The sequence below is a fragment of the Canis lupus genome, chromosome 26 (assembly GCF_003254725.2).
Source record: "Canis lupus dingo isolate Sandy chromosome 26, ASM325472v2, whole genome shotgun sequence".
Lineage (NCBI taxonomy): Eukaryota > Metazoa > Chordata > Mammalia > Carnivora > Canidae > Canis > Canis lupus.
In genome coordinates, this window is record NC_064268.1 from 14,964,514 (window position 1) to 14,980,705 (window position 16,192).

At 34.4% G+C, this 16,192-nt stretch overlaps 1 protein-coding gene across 3 annotated transcripts in view; it reads right to left on the bottom strand.

Annotated features, from left to right (window-relative positions):
• TAOK3 (TAO kinase 3) overlaps positions 1–16,192 on the bottom strand; it is a 179,369-nt gene that overhangs the window by 86,110 nt on the left and 77,067 nt on the right. For all 3 annotated transcript variants that reach the window (XM_025474127.3, XM_035706323.2, XM_025474128.3), the window contains exons 2-3: positions 11,724–11,826; positions 1,941–2,155 (exon numbers count right to left, since the gene is read on the bottom strand). In XM_025474127.3, coding sequence (XP_025329912.1) covers positions 1,941–2,060 — 120 coding nt within the window. In that variant the 5' untranslated portion in view covers positions 2,061–2,155; positions 11,724–11,826. The remainder of the gene's footprint in view (positions 1–1,940; positions 2,156–11,723; positions 11,827–16,192) is intronic.

Genomic DNA, 16,192 nt, shown 5'->3' on the forward strand with positions numbered 1-16,192 from the left:
ATCACCATAAAATTCAAAATAGACAAAACTTAAGAGGGGCTTCCAAGGTGCTGGCAATATTCTATTTCTTGGCCTGGCAGGTGTTTATAAAGGGATTTACCTTTTAATTGTTCTTTAAGTTACATATTAAAATATATGGGGGGGATCCCTGGGTGGCTCAGTGGTTTGGCGCCTGCCTTTGGCCCAGGACGTGATCCTGGAGTCCCGGGATCAAGTCCCGCGTCAGGCTCCCCGCATGGAGCCTGCTTCTCCCTCCTCCTATGTTTCTGCGCCCCCCCCCCTCTGTCTATCATAAACAAACAAACAAATAAATAAATAAAATAAAATATATGGGTATGTATTTGTGCACACTTCTGTATGTATATTTATAATTTAAAAATCCTCTTTTTAAAAAAGCATCCCTAGGGTACCTGGCTGACTCAATTGGCAGAGCATGTGACTCTTGATCTCAAGGTTGTGAGTTTGAGCTCCATGTTGGGGGCAGAGATTACTATAAACAAACAAACAAATAAACTTAAGGGGAAAAAAAAAGCATCCCTTTGAATGAAGAAGACAGGACTTCGGTTGGGCCTTAAATAGGATTCTAAACTCAAAGACTAATATAGCACTGTTGACTAGAAAATCAGCACTCTTTTCAGCCCTGGAAGGCCACTTAATGATAAAATATACTTGAATAGAAGTCAAATATTAGATGTGGGCAAAGGAGAAGTGATGGTAGTGCTGAGCACAGACACAAAAGCATGAGAAAGTTCAGGGAAAATCCAGGCTGAAGATTTGGCTAGAAACAAAAAGATGAGCTAAAAAAGCAATTAATAAAATCTTATCTGTAAGGACAACTGAAGATAAGCCCTACCCAGATGCCAAAACATAAAGGATCACCTAAAAGTCAAATACCATTTAAGAAAAAAACCTATTCTATAACAGGTTTAGAGGAGAAATAAGTAATAAGTAGTATTTAAACATTACTTGCTTTAATGGACTAGGCCTCTTAAAAATATTTATGACTTTGATGAGGCAAACTTCTAAGGTTATATAAATAAATTAAAAAGTACATTTTCTGTAATGAATTTCAAGTGAATGAGATATGCTAACATTTCAGTCACTTCCCATTCTCCTCATCAGAAGATAATCACAGTCTTAGAATTCAAATTGACTTTAGGGTATAAACCTTATATCCTTTAACTTAAAATTATGACTTGACATGGATATTACTAAAAATCTTTGTTGGTCCATCTTTCTGAGTAGCCATCTATCCATCCATCCATCCATCCATCCATCCATCCATCCATCCATCATTTATTGAGTTCCTACTATTATCAGACACTATATAGGTTACTGGGGATATAGCAATGATAAGATAGACATAATCCTTACCCTCATGGCACTTATGTAGGAGGAGGGACATACATGAGTCAAAAAGTCTTACACATAATTATTTAATTATAACCATGATAAATGCAACAATATGCAAGCACAGTCTACTATGAGATCATAAAGAAAGTCTTAATTTAGTGCTGGACAGTTGAACAGGAAAGGCAATTTTGTGGATGTACTTAAGCTGAAATCTGTAGGATAAGCAGGAGTTAGGTAGGGATGGGGATGCAATGTGCAGAGTTTTCCAGGTGAGAGGAAGAGAATGTATAAAGGCCCTGAGGCAGAAAAATAGCTTGGCATATAGAAGAAATGCATAGGGCCAAAATTCAGGCTTATAACATTTTTTGGACTTCCTTGATAGCAGAGTCAGGTGGTGATAGAGATACCACTGACTTTAATAATGCCTAGAACTCTAGGACTGTTTTTTTCAGCAATGAGTATTTGCCTCTAGTGTAGACATTTAATTTGCAGAATAAACATTAAAACCAATATTTTACAAGTAATGGAATGTACAGAATTCAAACTTCTCTAACTTAATCTCTCTAAACAATTCTAAAATTACTTACAAAATAAACTGCTCCAAAACTTCCATGTCCAATTTCATGCAAATCAATAAAAAGTTCTTCAGGGTCGTCTTTGTAGAAGAGATCAGCAATCTCTGGGTCCTTTGGCACCCCTTTACGCATGATGACCAATATCTGCAAACGTCTTGCTTTTGATATCCCAGTCAGCCTTATCTCTCATTTATAAATATTTGGAGGGGGAGGTAAGTTTTTAGTACCTGTAGAAAAATAAGGTTTGACATTCACTTATTTCTAAAACATCTTGGTTGGTGGCAATATAAATTAACATTAAAAAATACCTTGGTCTTACAACTTCATAATAAAAAGACAACTCGAAAGAAAAATGGGCAAAGGATCTGAATAGACATTTATCCAAAGATACACATGAAAAGATGCTCCACATTATTAGTCATTAGAGAAATAAAAATTAAAGTCATAGTAATATACCATTTAAATCCACTAGGAATACTACTATCAAAAAGTCAAATAAATATTGGTAAGGACGTGGAGAAATTGGAACCCTCTAAACCTGCTGGTGGGAATGTAAATTGTGTATCATTGTGGGAAACAGATTGGCAGTTCGTCAAAAACTTAAAAATTAAGTTACCATTTGAATCAGAAATTCTACTCGTTGGTATAGGCCCAAGAGGAATAAAAACATATGTCCACATAAATACTTATATGGGCGGATATTGACCACAGCATGATTCATAGTAGCCAGAGCTAGATACAACCCAAATGTCCATTTGATGAATGAACAAACAAAATGTGGTACATCTGTACAATGGAATATTATTCCGGCAATATATGCTACAAGATGCATAAAACTTGTAAACATAATGTGAAGTTAAAGAAGCCAGTCACAAAAGATGACATAGTAAATAACTCCATTTATAGAATATACCCAAAATAACTAAATATATAGACACAGAAAGCAGATTATTGGTTGCCTACGGCTAGAGGAAGTAGAGTTTGGGAGTGATAGCTAAAATGTATGGGCTTTCTTTTTAGAGTGATGAAAATGTTCTAAAATTGATTGTGGTGATGGTTGCTCAATGGTTAATATACCAAAATCCACTGAATTGTATACTTTAAATGAGCTATATCTCAAGAAATCTGTTTTTTTTTTAAAGATTTTATTTATTTATTCATGAAAGACACACAGACACACACACACAGAGGCAGAGACACAGGCAGAGGAAGAAGCAGGCTCCATGCAGGAATCTCAATGTAGGCCTTGGTTCCGGGACTCCAGGATCAAGCCCTGGGCCAAAGGCAAACACTCAACCACTGAGTCACCCAGGCATCCCTCAATAAATCTGTTTTTAAAAGTATTTTGGTCTAATTAATATTGAAATAATAAAAGCTAAGATTTATTAAGCACATGTCAGGCAACACTAAATTCCATATATGTATATATTATCTTCTTTAATCCCTACTGCAGCTTCATAATGTAGGACTTCATTACTTTGATTTTATACAACAAACTACAACTGAGAGGCAAAACTACCCCCCCATAATCAGGCAGCTAGTATTTGTCAGAACTGGGGCCCAACCCCAGATCTAACTGTAAAGCCCAGGATCTTAATTAATATACAATACAGACATATAGAATAGGTAATTAAGTAACAAACTGCTCTAATTTGAAGATTATGCTAAATATTCACTTAAAGAAGAAGGTTATTCTGCTGCTACACAAAATATTCTGATTTTATAGTTTATATTAAAAAAAGGTCATATTTTGGGATGCCTGGGTAACTCAGTGGTTGAGTGTCTGCCTTCAGCTCAGGTCATGATTTCAGGGTCCTAGGATTGAGTCTTACATCAGCTTCCCTGCAGGGAGCCTGCTTCTTCCTCTGCCTAGGTCTCTGCCTCTCTCTGTGTCTCTCATGAAAAAAATACATAAAAACATTTTTATAAAATGACATATTTTGACATATATTAGTTGTTAATAGTTACATTTAGTTGGTATAGATCCTTTTTTATTTTTGGAAAAAAAACTGAAATATTAACTTTCCTCTGTTATCATAAATACTTTGCCACCATCAATCAATCACTCCAACACAGAACTTATCACCAGACAGTTTGTGTTTCTTCCTTGACCCACTAGATAAATACGCTAGACATTTAGTTATTGGTCAATAAAATTATATTTTTAAAAATGTGAGCCAACAAGCTTCATTCAAGGAGAGGAGAAAATGAGTGTCGTTAATACAGAAGTATCAGTAGTCAGTGCTAAGAAGCATTTTTCTCTTGTGACATGCATGAAAGCCTTAGGTGACCATGTACATTACTTCATATGGTTAGTCTATTTAAATAATTAGCATATGCAGGTCATCAACCTAATTATCCATCTAGCCAGGCAACTCTTTCCCTGACTCAACAAATATTTATTGAGTCCCTACTATTCTCCAGGCATGTACTGGATGTTGGTCCCATGTACAATGGGATATGGTCCCTGTCCTTAAAGGGTTTAGAGTCTTATGGAGGAATAAACAGTACAATATCATGATACAAATAACAAAATGGTTATAAATGATTATTATGATGAAAGGGCAAAAAATTTAATAGAAGATATAATAGGGTGACCCAGTCTATTTTTTCTTGGATATAAAAAAGCATGCCTTTTTAGGAAAAATCAAAGTAGATCATTCAATATGGACGTATGTAACAGGTGGAAGGAGAAAATATAAAGCTGGTGTTAAGCCAAGGAAAATCACAACAGGCCTTTTAGACCATATTAAGAAATTTGGACTTTATCCTGAGGGTAGTGGGGAACCATTAAATATTTTTTTAAATATTTTATTTATTTATTCATAGAGACAGAGAGAGAGAGAGGCAGAGACACAGGCAGAGGGAGAAGCAGGCATCATACAGAGAGAGAGCCTGATGTGGGACTCGATCCAGGGTCTCCAGGATCACGCCCTGGGCTGCAGGCGGCGCTAAACCGCTGCGCCACCGGGGCTTCCCCATAAAAGATTTTAAATAGGAAAAAAGGATTCCCCTGCAATACTACACCTATAATCCTGGGCACTAATCCTGACAATCCATAAGTGCCGACATAACCAAACGTAAAGTCAATATATCGATACTCTTGAAAAAGTAACAAAAATCTAGTCAGTCAAGTGACAAAAAGTACACAACTAACATTCAAAAAGTGCTATTGCTTTTATTGCTTATGTTTGAGAACAGAAAAGGGAAACTATGCATTAAATCAAAGATATGCCTTTTGGAAACTATGCCAAAAAAAAAAAAAAAAGCAAATTATGAGCTTGTCTTTAGGAAAAACAAAAAAAATCTGTGACCTTTCCAATCATCAAAATGTATTCCAAACTTTTAAATATTTTGGCTTTAGTGTGAATAAAGCTAAGTACTATGGATAATCATTAGGAGGAAACACACAGATGTCATACTCTAGACTAAAATGATTCTCAAAAGAGACAGATATTTAAATATAAAAAAGAGACCACAAAAACTTCTAAAATAAATTTCAGGTGAATCTTTAATCACTAAGCAAGACACCAGAGGCAAAAGTCATAAACTAAAATCAGTAAGTTTGATTATATACAATTATAACTTCTTTATCTTGAAAAATATAATGAATGGACTTCTGTTTCCAGCCAAGATGGAGTAACAGTGACTGGATTTATTATCTGCCACCAGAAACAACTAACATTACAAGAAAGAAAACAGACCAAAATTCTTTATAAATACAGATGCAAAAACTGATAACAAAATTATAGCAAATAAAACTCAATAATATTTAAAATGGATAATATATCATAAGTAGATGGGATTTATCTCAGGAATGCAATGTTGGTTTAATACTCAAAAATTAAGCAATGTAATTCCCCCAATCAACAATTTGATAAAAAGCCAAATGACCATCTCTAAAGATTTCAAAAAAAATCATTTGACAAAATCCAAAATTCAAACCTGATAAAAAACTCTGAGCCAACTCAGAATAGAAGGTAATATCCCCTACCTGATAAAGGAAATATAGGAAGCATTTATAGCTAATATCAAATGTAATGGTCAAATACCTAATTATTTCCTCCTAAGATCAGGAATGAGGCAATGAAGTCTGCTCTTAGCATTTCTCTTCAACATTGTGCTGGATGGTCTATAAAGTGCAATATGGCAAGAAAAAAATGAAATGAAAGACATCAAGATTGGAAAGGAAGGAGTTATACTTTTACTGACAAAGAACAAACCCACCTAAGTAGAAAATTCAATGCAATCTACCAAAAGCTACTAGAATTAATAACTGAGTTAACCAAAGTGGCAAAATACAAGCTCAAGATCAATATATAAACCTTAATTATACTTTTATGTATGAACAAATGGAAATCAAAACTTTAAAACATCATAATAGCATAAAAATATTAAATACCTAGGGATAAATCTGACAAAGAATGTGCAAGACCTATATATTGAAAATTATAAAATAATGGTGAAAGGACTTAAAGACAGAATGAAGAGAGGTAACTGTGGCTATAGGTCAGAAGAATCAATATTGATTTTTCTTTAGAAAAATAAATTGGGCGATGCCTGGGGGGCTCAGCGGTTGAGCATCTATCTGCCTTTGGCTCAGGATGTGATCCCAGATCTAGGATCAAGTCCCACATCGGGCTCCCTGCAGGGAACCTACTTCTCCCTCTGCCTATGTCTCTGCCTCTCTCACCCTCTGTCTCTCATGAATAAATAAATAAAAATCTTAAAAAAAAAAAGAAAGAAAAAGAAATTGAGAAGCTGATTCTAAAATGCATATGAAAATGCTAAAGGACCTAAAATAACCAAAACAACTTTGAGAAAAGGAAGACAAAGTTGAGAGGCTGACATAATCTAATTGCAAGATTTATCATAGGGCTACAGTTATCAAGATAGTGTGAAACTAGCATATATAGGCAAACAAATAAATGCAACAAAATAGGAAGTCCAGAGGAGACCCTCACATTTGTGGACAACTGAACTTGGATAAAGGTGCAAAGGTAATTCAGTGAAAAAAGTCTTCAATGAATGGTACTAGAATAACTGTATAAATATATACAAAAAAAAAAGGATCTTTTTTGATCCATACCTAAGTACACCATATACAAAAATTAACTTCAAATGGATCATGGAACTAAATATAAAACATACAATTAAAAAAAATCCTTGAAAAAAATCCAAGAAAAAAAAATCTTTCTGAGGTTGGGTTAGACAAAGATTTCTTAGATAAAAGAACAGAAGCATTATCTATAAAGGAAGTAATTGATAAATTAGGCTTATCAAGATGAAAAATATACACTTTTTGAAAGACTGTTCAGAGAATGAAAAGCCAAACCGCAGATTGGAAGAAATGTTTGCAAAATATATCTCATAATCTCACTTTTGTATCCAGAAAACATAAAGAATCCTCAAAATTCAATAAAAGAAAATAACCCAATTTTAAAAATGGAAAAAAAGAGGGGAACCCTGGGTGGCTCAGCAGTTTAGTGCCTGCCTTTGGCCCCAGGGTGTGATCCTGGAGTCCCGGGATCAAGTCCCACATAGGGCTTCCTGCATGAAGCCGGCTTCTCCCTCTGCCTGTATCTCTGCCTCTTTCTCTCTGTGTGTGTCTCTCATGAATAAATAAACAAAATCTTAAAAAAAATAATAAAAATGGAAAAAAGATTAGAACAGACACTTCACCAAGGAAGATATGTGGATGGCAACTAAACAAAAGATGCTTAATATCACTATTCACTAGGGAGAAACAAACTAAAATCTTACTAAAATTCTACACACACCTATTAGAATGGTTAACCTTAAAAAGACTGAGCATACCAGATGTTGGCAAGGATGTGAAGTAACTGTATTTTACATATACTACTGGTGGGAATGTAAAAATGGTAGTTTGGAAACAGTTTGGCAGTTTCTTAAAAAGTTAAACATGTATCTATCATATGATGTAGCCCTTCTAGTCCTAAGTATTTATGGAAGAAAAATGAAAGCATATGTCCATTCAAAGCCCTGTACACAAATGTTTGTGGCAGCTTTATTTTTAATAGCCCAAACTGGAAGCAACCCAAAACCCCATCAACAAAGGAACAGATGCAGGACGCCTGGGTGGCTCAGTGGTTAAGTGTCTGCCTTCAGCTCAGCACGTGATCCTGGAGTCCTGGGATTGAGTCCCACATCAGGCTCCCTGCATGGAGCCTGCTTCTCCCTCTGCCTGTGTCTCTGCCTCTTTCTGTGTGTCTCTCATGAATAAATAAATAAAATCTTTAAAAAAAAAAAACAAAAACAAAGGAAGAGATAAACAATCTGTCATACATGCAGACAATGGAATGCATCTTAGCAATAAAATGAACTATTGACACATGCTACAACATGGATGAATCTTAAAATAATTATGTTGAGTGAAAAGAAGATAGACCCCCACCAAAAAAAGTATGTACTTTATGATTGCATTTCTATAAAATTTTAGAAAATGCAAACTAATCCAAAGTAACAGAAAGCACATCAGTGGTTGCCTAGGAATTGGCTGAGTGAGAAGAGGTGGGATGGAGGGATTAAAAAGGAGCTTTTGGGAGTGTTGGATATATTTACTATCTTCACAGATATATATGATGGCATAACATATTCATTCAATATGTTCAGGTTATTGTATGTTAGTTATAAGCCAAGAAGGTTGTTTTAAAACAATGCAATAAACAAAACTGAAAGGCAAATAAAGTAGGAATGTTGCAAAATATGTGCTGGTTAAAAGTTATTCTTAATATCAGACAGGTGACTATAAAAGACTGATGAAACATACTGAAGATGACACAAAAAAAAATGGAAAGACATTCCATGCTCATGGGTTGAAAGAATCAATATTGTTAAAAGTCCATACTACCCAAAGCAATCTACAGATTTAATGCAATCCCTATCAAAATACCAACATTTTTTACAGAACCAGAACTAAGAATACTAAAATTTCTGGGGAACCAAAAAAACCCTGAGTAGCCAAAGCAATCTTGAGAAAGAACAAATCTGGAGGTATCAAAATCTCAGATTTCCAGATACACGACAAAGCTTTAGTAAGCAAAACAGAATAGTACTGGCATGAAAAGAGACACATAGATCAAAAAACATGATAGAGAACCCAGGAATAAACCCATGCTTATAGGGCCAACTAACCTACAACAAAAGAGGCAAGAATATGCAATGGGGAAAAGACAGTCTCTTTAACAAATGGTGCTGGGAAAACTGGACAGCTACATGCAAAAGAATGAAACTGGATCACTTTCTTATATCATACATAGAAATAAACTCAAAATGGATTAAAGGCCTAAATTTAAGACCCCAAACCATAAAACTCCTAAGAAGGAAACACATGCAATACTTCCTTTGACATTGGCCATAAAAACATTTTTCTAAATATGTCTCCACAGATAAGAAAAACAAAAGCAAAATTAAACTATTGGGACTATACCAAAATAAAAAGCTTTGCATAGAGAAGGAAACCAACAACAAAACAACAAGGCAGCCTATTGGATGGGAGAAGATATTTGGGAATGATACATCTGATAAGGGGATAATATCCAAAATATATAAAGAACTTACAGGATTCAACACCCCTAAAGCCCAATCTGATTAAAAATGAGCAGAGAACCTGAATCAACATTTTTCCAAAGAAGACATGTAGATGGCCAACAGATATATGAAAAGATGCTCAATATCATTCATCATCAGAGAAACACAAATCAAAAACACAAGAAGATATCACCTTACACCTGTCAGAATGGCTAAAATAAGAAACATGAGAAATAATAAGTATTGGTGAGGATGCAGATAGAAAGGAACACTCATGCACTGTTGGTAAGAAAGCAAATTGGTGCAGCCACTGTGGAAAACAGTACAGAGGTTCCTCAAGAAACTAAAAATAGAATTACCATATATGCCAGCAATTCCATTATTCAGTATATTCTCCATTACCCAGGGAAAATGAAAACACTAATTTGAAAAGATATAGGCACTTTTATGTTTATTGTAATGTTATTTACGATAGCCAAGATAGGAAAGCAACTGAAGGGTCCATTCATGGACGAATGAATAGAGGAGATGTGGTATACAAACCCATGCCCATGCACAGACACATGATGGAATGTTAACTCAGCCATAAAAAAGAATGAGATCTTGCCATTCCCAACAACATGGATGGACGGACCTAAGGGGTATAATGCTAAATGAAGTAAGTCAGAGAAAGACAAAAAATACCATATGATTTTGCTCATATGTAGAATTTAGGAAAAATGAACAAATAAAGAAAAAAAGAGACAAAAAAATTCTTAAATACAAAGAACAAACCAGTAGTTGTTGTGATAGGGGAGGTGGGTGGGTGCAGGGGTGAAGTAGATAATGGGAGGGGTTTGAGAGTACAGTTATCTTGAAAAACACTGAGTGATATATAGAATTGTTGAATCATTATATCATACCCATGAAACTAATACTGTATTATACTTCAATAGAAACATGTCAGACAGGTGAACCCCTACATATACATATACCTACACAAAGGTCATATATAAGAAATTTTAAAAAGAAATAGCAGTGGCTATTAATGATATGAAACATACACAGTTTCACTGGCAATCAAAGAAGTAAAAAACTAAAATAATAAGACACCTCATTTCACCTACCAAACTGACTAAGTATAGAGAAAAGATACTGTTTTTGGTGAGGGCATAAGGAAACAGTCATTTTTATATATTATTGGAAGAACAGAATGGATACATTTTTTAAAAGATTTTACTTATTTATTCATGAGCGACGGCGGGGTGGGGGGTGGGAGGAGAAGCAGGCTCCACGCAGGGAGCCTGACGTGGGACTTGATCCAGGGTCTCCAGGATCAGACCCTGGGCCAAAAGCAGTGCTAAACCGCTGAGCCACCCGGGCTGCCCAAATGGATACATTTTTTGACCAGGTAATATTCTTCTAGGAATTTATATAAGGCAATGTCTTTTTTGTTTTGTTTTAGCAAAAAAGTTAGGATATAAGTAAAAAGAGCATAAAGAAGGATGAGACCATGAAGATGGGAAATAATGGCTTCTTTCATCTCCAACTTTGGATTTCTTTACAGGCTTGTTTTATCTGAAATAGGTGTTGTGATTTCAGGTAATTTTATATTTCTTTCTTTTTTGCTTATATATATTTTCTATATTTTCTGCAAAGTCTATTACTTCTATAATCAGAGGAAAAGTGATGTGAAAAATTTTGTTACTTCAAAGTCTAATTATAAAGCACTACAACAAAAAAGCCAATATATATTTCCAGAAAATAATTTGATAATAGGAGGCAAGAAACTTTAGGTAAGGAGCACCTGGGTGGCTCAGTGAGTTAAGCATCTGCCTTTGGCTCAGGTTATGATCCCAGGCCCTTGGAATCAAGCCTGGTGTTGAGCTCCCTGCTCAGGAGGGAGTCTGCTTCTCCCTCTCCCTCTACTCCATCCCTGCCACTCCTGCTTATTCTCTCTCTCTCAAATAAATGAAATCTTTAAAAAACAAAACAAAACAAAACAAAAAACCTGAGGTAAGCTCATTTCTTTTAACCAAGTATTTCTCTAAATTGTAAGCTATGACTGAGAATAATGAAAATCTGTAAGGAAAGAATTTAAAACTAAAATATTTTTATAAAAGAATATTTTATCCTGATTTTATTAATATTTTACTTCCTATTTTTTCTTACAAATACAGTAAAAATTAATTATTGAAAAACTAGAAGATACTATATCTTTCCACTTTATAGGAGAAAGCTATGTCATTAATCTATGGACAATACCTTTTTGTGAATGGCACAAAATACACTGTATTGCTCAGATTCATCTTAGCAGCAAACTCTTTGTCCTCTTTTAAAACTTTAGTCTTTTGTATTTATGGTGTACCTATGGAAAAAGAAGAATAAAACATAATTATAATACCAAAATTAAAGAAGCAATAATTGATCATATGGTAGCTTTACAAATTTACACATGTAATATTACAAACTTAAAACTTTTATCTTCATATGTTTGTGAATGACAAATGCAAAATATAAGATTTTCATATCAACGACTTGGGCTACATTTTCACAGGAAATATCAGGAAACTGAAAGTGTCCTTATATTTCAGAATCTACATTAAGACTTCCTTTGGTTTGTTTGGGTCCAGGGAAACTCAATAGAGTCTACCAGTAGACAGGACTAATCTGATAGCATGTAGTGATGCTGCTGATTGTCAGTAAAGCTTATATTCTGAATTGCTTTTCCAATCAGCATGATGATTTACATCGGTTCATCTATCTCCCTGTTCATAGGCTCCCCTGTAACTAGTCTTCTTCATTTGGGGCATAATGTTTATTCTTTATTATCTATTAAAGAAGTATATGCCCAATATAGAAAATCTGGGAACTAAATATTGTTATGAAGAAAAATCTATAATCCTACCGAGGACAAAATCCATCAACAATTTGGCATACTTTTCTCTATGCTCATATTTATTTCTTCATGTTCATACTTATTTTGTTATATACAGTTGAGATCATTTGTACATATAATTCCACAATCTACCTCTTTTATCTAATTCTAGATTACAAACATTTTTGCCATGTTATCACTATTTACTAAGCTCATTTTTAATGACTGCTCAGTGTGTATCTCCCAACGTATATCTTGGGGGTTCCTTCAACAGCTCCTTCTCCACAATTAGAAACCAAGGCTATATTCAACTCTTTGTTGAACTATTAAACATTACTGTGTTTTGAAGATCTTTGTGTACATTATTTACGTTTTAGGGTTTTCTTTGGAATGGATTTCTAGAACTAGAGTTATTCAGTCAAAGAATATAACAATTTAAAACATATAATATGCATATTGAAATACTTTTTAAGTAATCTGACTGGCTTTGGAGATGAAGGCCTTATAGAGGGGGGGAAAACTAGAAAAAAGATAATGACTTCCACTTTCACATTTTTCCTGTTGAGGAATGAGGAATATCCCAAACTCCTCTCAAGTTTATACTTATAAACTAATCTTTCTCATTATTTTTATTATTCACTCTGATTCTCTGGCTGTGGAATGTTAGATTAAGTGGCAGCTAAAAACTGAATTCTGTACCACATTTTAACTAACCATCAAACCAATTGATAATTGCCATGTCTGCATATCTATCCTGCTAATCTAATCTGACTATAGCTTCAATAAAATATTCCTTAGGTTATTAGAGGAACACTAGTTGGAAGATTTCTAAGAAAGCAACTTAAAATAAGGCATTTACTAACATTCTCATTTCCTAATTTCAAATGCAGGATGAACTATTCACTTCATTTGGACATGCTATGGACACATACGCTCAGTATTTTTCTTTCTCTAAATACTTCCTCATTCTTACATAATTTTCTTAACATGTATTCTCTATCTTCAGTTGCATAGCTCTTTAAATATTCTAAAATAAAGCCTACAACTTCTAGGAATTACACTTTCTTGGTTTTATCTTTCTTTTTCTCTGTTGGAAGACTGCACATGCCATTGATACCGAAAGCTATACTGTGAAGTTTGCCCATTACACCTAAGGGATGTTCTCAGCTTTCTTTCATTCTACAAGCTCCCTTCTTTCTTTATAAAGGTCTCTTGAGTTCCATAAAACTATTCTTTCTTGTTTTTCCAAATTGTTCCTTCTACAATTTCTCTTCTCTCTGATCTCTAAATGAAAGTTCCTCCAAGTATTTGCCAGAAGCTCTGGGACTGTGAGCTGCTATCCTAATTTTTGTCCATTCAACGGTTTCCAGTAATATTATGGCATTACATGGTGCGGACCTCCTTTTCAAGCCCCAGACCTATATTTTCAGATATCTTTTTGGTTTTTCCTCTCATATATACCTTAAGTTAACTTTAACCTTTCCCTTGCCCTTGTCTCTGTTAATTCACAATTCTGTTTTAAGTATTTCTTTGTATCTGTATCTTTGCTTTCCAGTTCTGTTATCTCTTTCCTCTGCTTCCACTTGGTCAAACTCTAGTCTATCTTTTCTGGAATTCATCTTGAAAACACTATTATCATAATCATCTTCCTGAAGCAAAGGTCAGATAATATCACATCTCTGCTCAAAATCCTTCAGTGTCTCCCTATGGTCTATGGTATAAAGCATAACTTTACCTAATTAACATTCAAAACTGGCCTTAAACCACTACTTTAACTAAAACTCTTCAACTCTATAATCAGGAAAAAAAATGAAGCTACATTTTCATAGCTTTGTCTTTGTTTATGCTGTTCCCTCTGACTAGAATATCCAAATCCCAACCACTCTCACAGTCCAGGTGAACATAACCTCTGGTAAGAGACCTGCCATTTTCTCCCTTTAGTTTAAATACATATATATTAATACTTTAACTGGATGACAAGGGCTTCTTTAGAGGAGGATACATTTCTAAACCTATGTTTTGGTTAATCATTGTTTCCCATGACATCTTTTCTAAAAAGCCATTTTTTTGGGAGGGATCTAATTCACATACCATACAACTCACCTATTTATTTAAAGGGTACAGTTCAATGGTTTTTAGCATATTCACTGGTACTTGCAATCATCATCATGGTCAATTCTAGAATATTTTAATCACCACAAAAAAAGATACCCTATACTCTTTAGCTCTTACCCTACCACCCCTTGATTCCTAAGCAATCTCTGGTCTACTTTCTGTCTTTATAGATATCCCTGTTCTGGACATTTCCTTTGAATGGTCTTTTGTGACTGGCTTCTTTCATTTGGCATGCTGTTTTGAAGATTTGTCCATGTGGTAGCATGAATCAGTATTTAATTTCTTTTATTGCTGAATAATATTTCCTTATATAAATATATCACATGTTGTATATCCACTTATAAGCTGATGAACATTTGGGGCTGTTTCGACCTTTCGGCTACTATGAATAATGCTGTTATAATTGCTTGTGCACAATTTTTTTGTGTGGACATATATTTTCATTTCTCTTGATTATATACCTAAGAGTTGAATTGCTGGGCCCTGTGACATCTTTACATAGCAGGTACTCTATAAAAATCTGCTGAAATCTCTTTCCTGTTTCTATTCCAATCTTACTCTCAAAGTGATCTATAAATTCATCCTTTCCTCAAAATATGAACAAGGACATTTTTCCTTTAAGAGGATTGAGTGCATTTTAAGAATTAACTGAAGATGAAATGACATGCATGGAATTATTTTTTCCCTCTTCCTTGACCTCTGCAACCTCAGATACTGCATTTATAGTGAGAACTGAGAACTCTGCCAAGAATGCAGTATTTCTGGTCTTAGGCCCTTGGGCCAACTGAACAACCCAGCCAGCTTAGAGTAGTGGATTTCATCAGAGAAGTGTAACTGGAATAATTTTCTTCACTCTTTATTCTAAGAAATGGAAATCTTTCAACAATGATAATCAAGTACATTATTTTTCACAGATATCCTAATTTAATATAAGGAAGACTACTTGATACAGAGTAAAATATAAATAATTTTCATTATTTCCCTTTTCCCAGAAACTTTCAAGAAAGATGATTCATGGAAGATCTTAGTCGACTTTCAATGTTGTAGTCACAACTACTTCAATAATAAACCTGAAGCCAACTAGTTTGAAAAACCCACAACACTTCAGCATTAGGAAGTAAGAATGAATGTTTCATATTGGAAAGATTTGAGAGATCAGACATTTCAACTCTTTTTTTTTTAAACTGAATCTCAGGAAACTTAAGTGTCAAATCACACCTATGTAGTGGAGTTACCTCAAATTAAAATCTAGGTCTTCTGATCCCCACTCCAGAAAACCTCCTTCTGAACCAAGCTGTCTAAGTCAGACTTCAAAACAGTTAAAAGTTTTTTATTTTGCTATAGATTGGAGAGGGTGGTCAAGAAAAGTTTAATTAAACATAAAATCGGCCTTCTGTGTTATTATTGCTCCAAAATATTTTTCTTTTTTCTTTTTTTTTTTTGCTCCAAAATATTTCATAACACTTGAGTAAGTAGTGTAGATTCAGTTATGTAGGCTGAAGTATAAAAAAATTCGGGTATCTATTTAAGATAATTTTTTTTTTTTAATTCCCACACAAAAATAAGCGTTAGGGCCTCAGAAGGGGCTGGTACAAACAAGGGGCTCTGAAACTTAAACCTTACTCTAAATTAGCTTGTAAATTCCTATTATTTTATTCACTATCTTGCTCCCAGAGGGTAGAAGCAGGTAAAATCTTCATTTTACAGCAATGAAAAATGAAGTACAAACAGGTGATAGGAC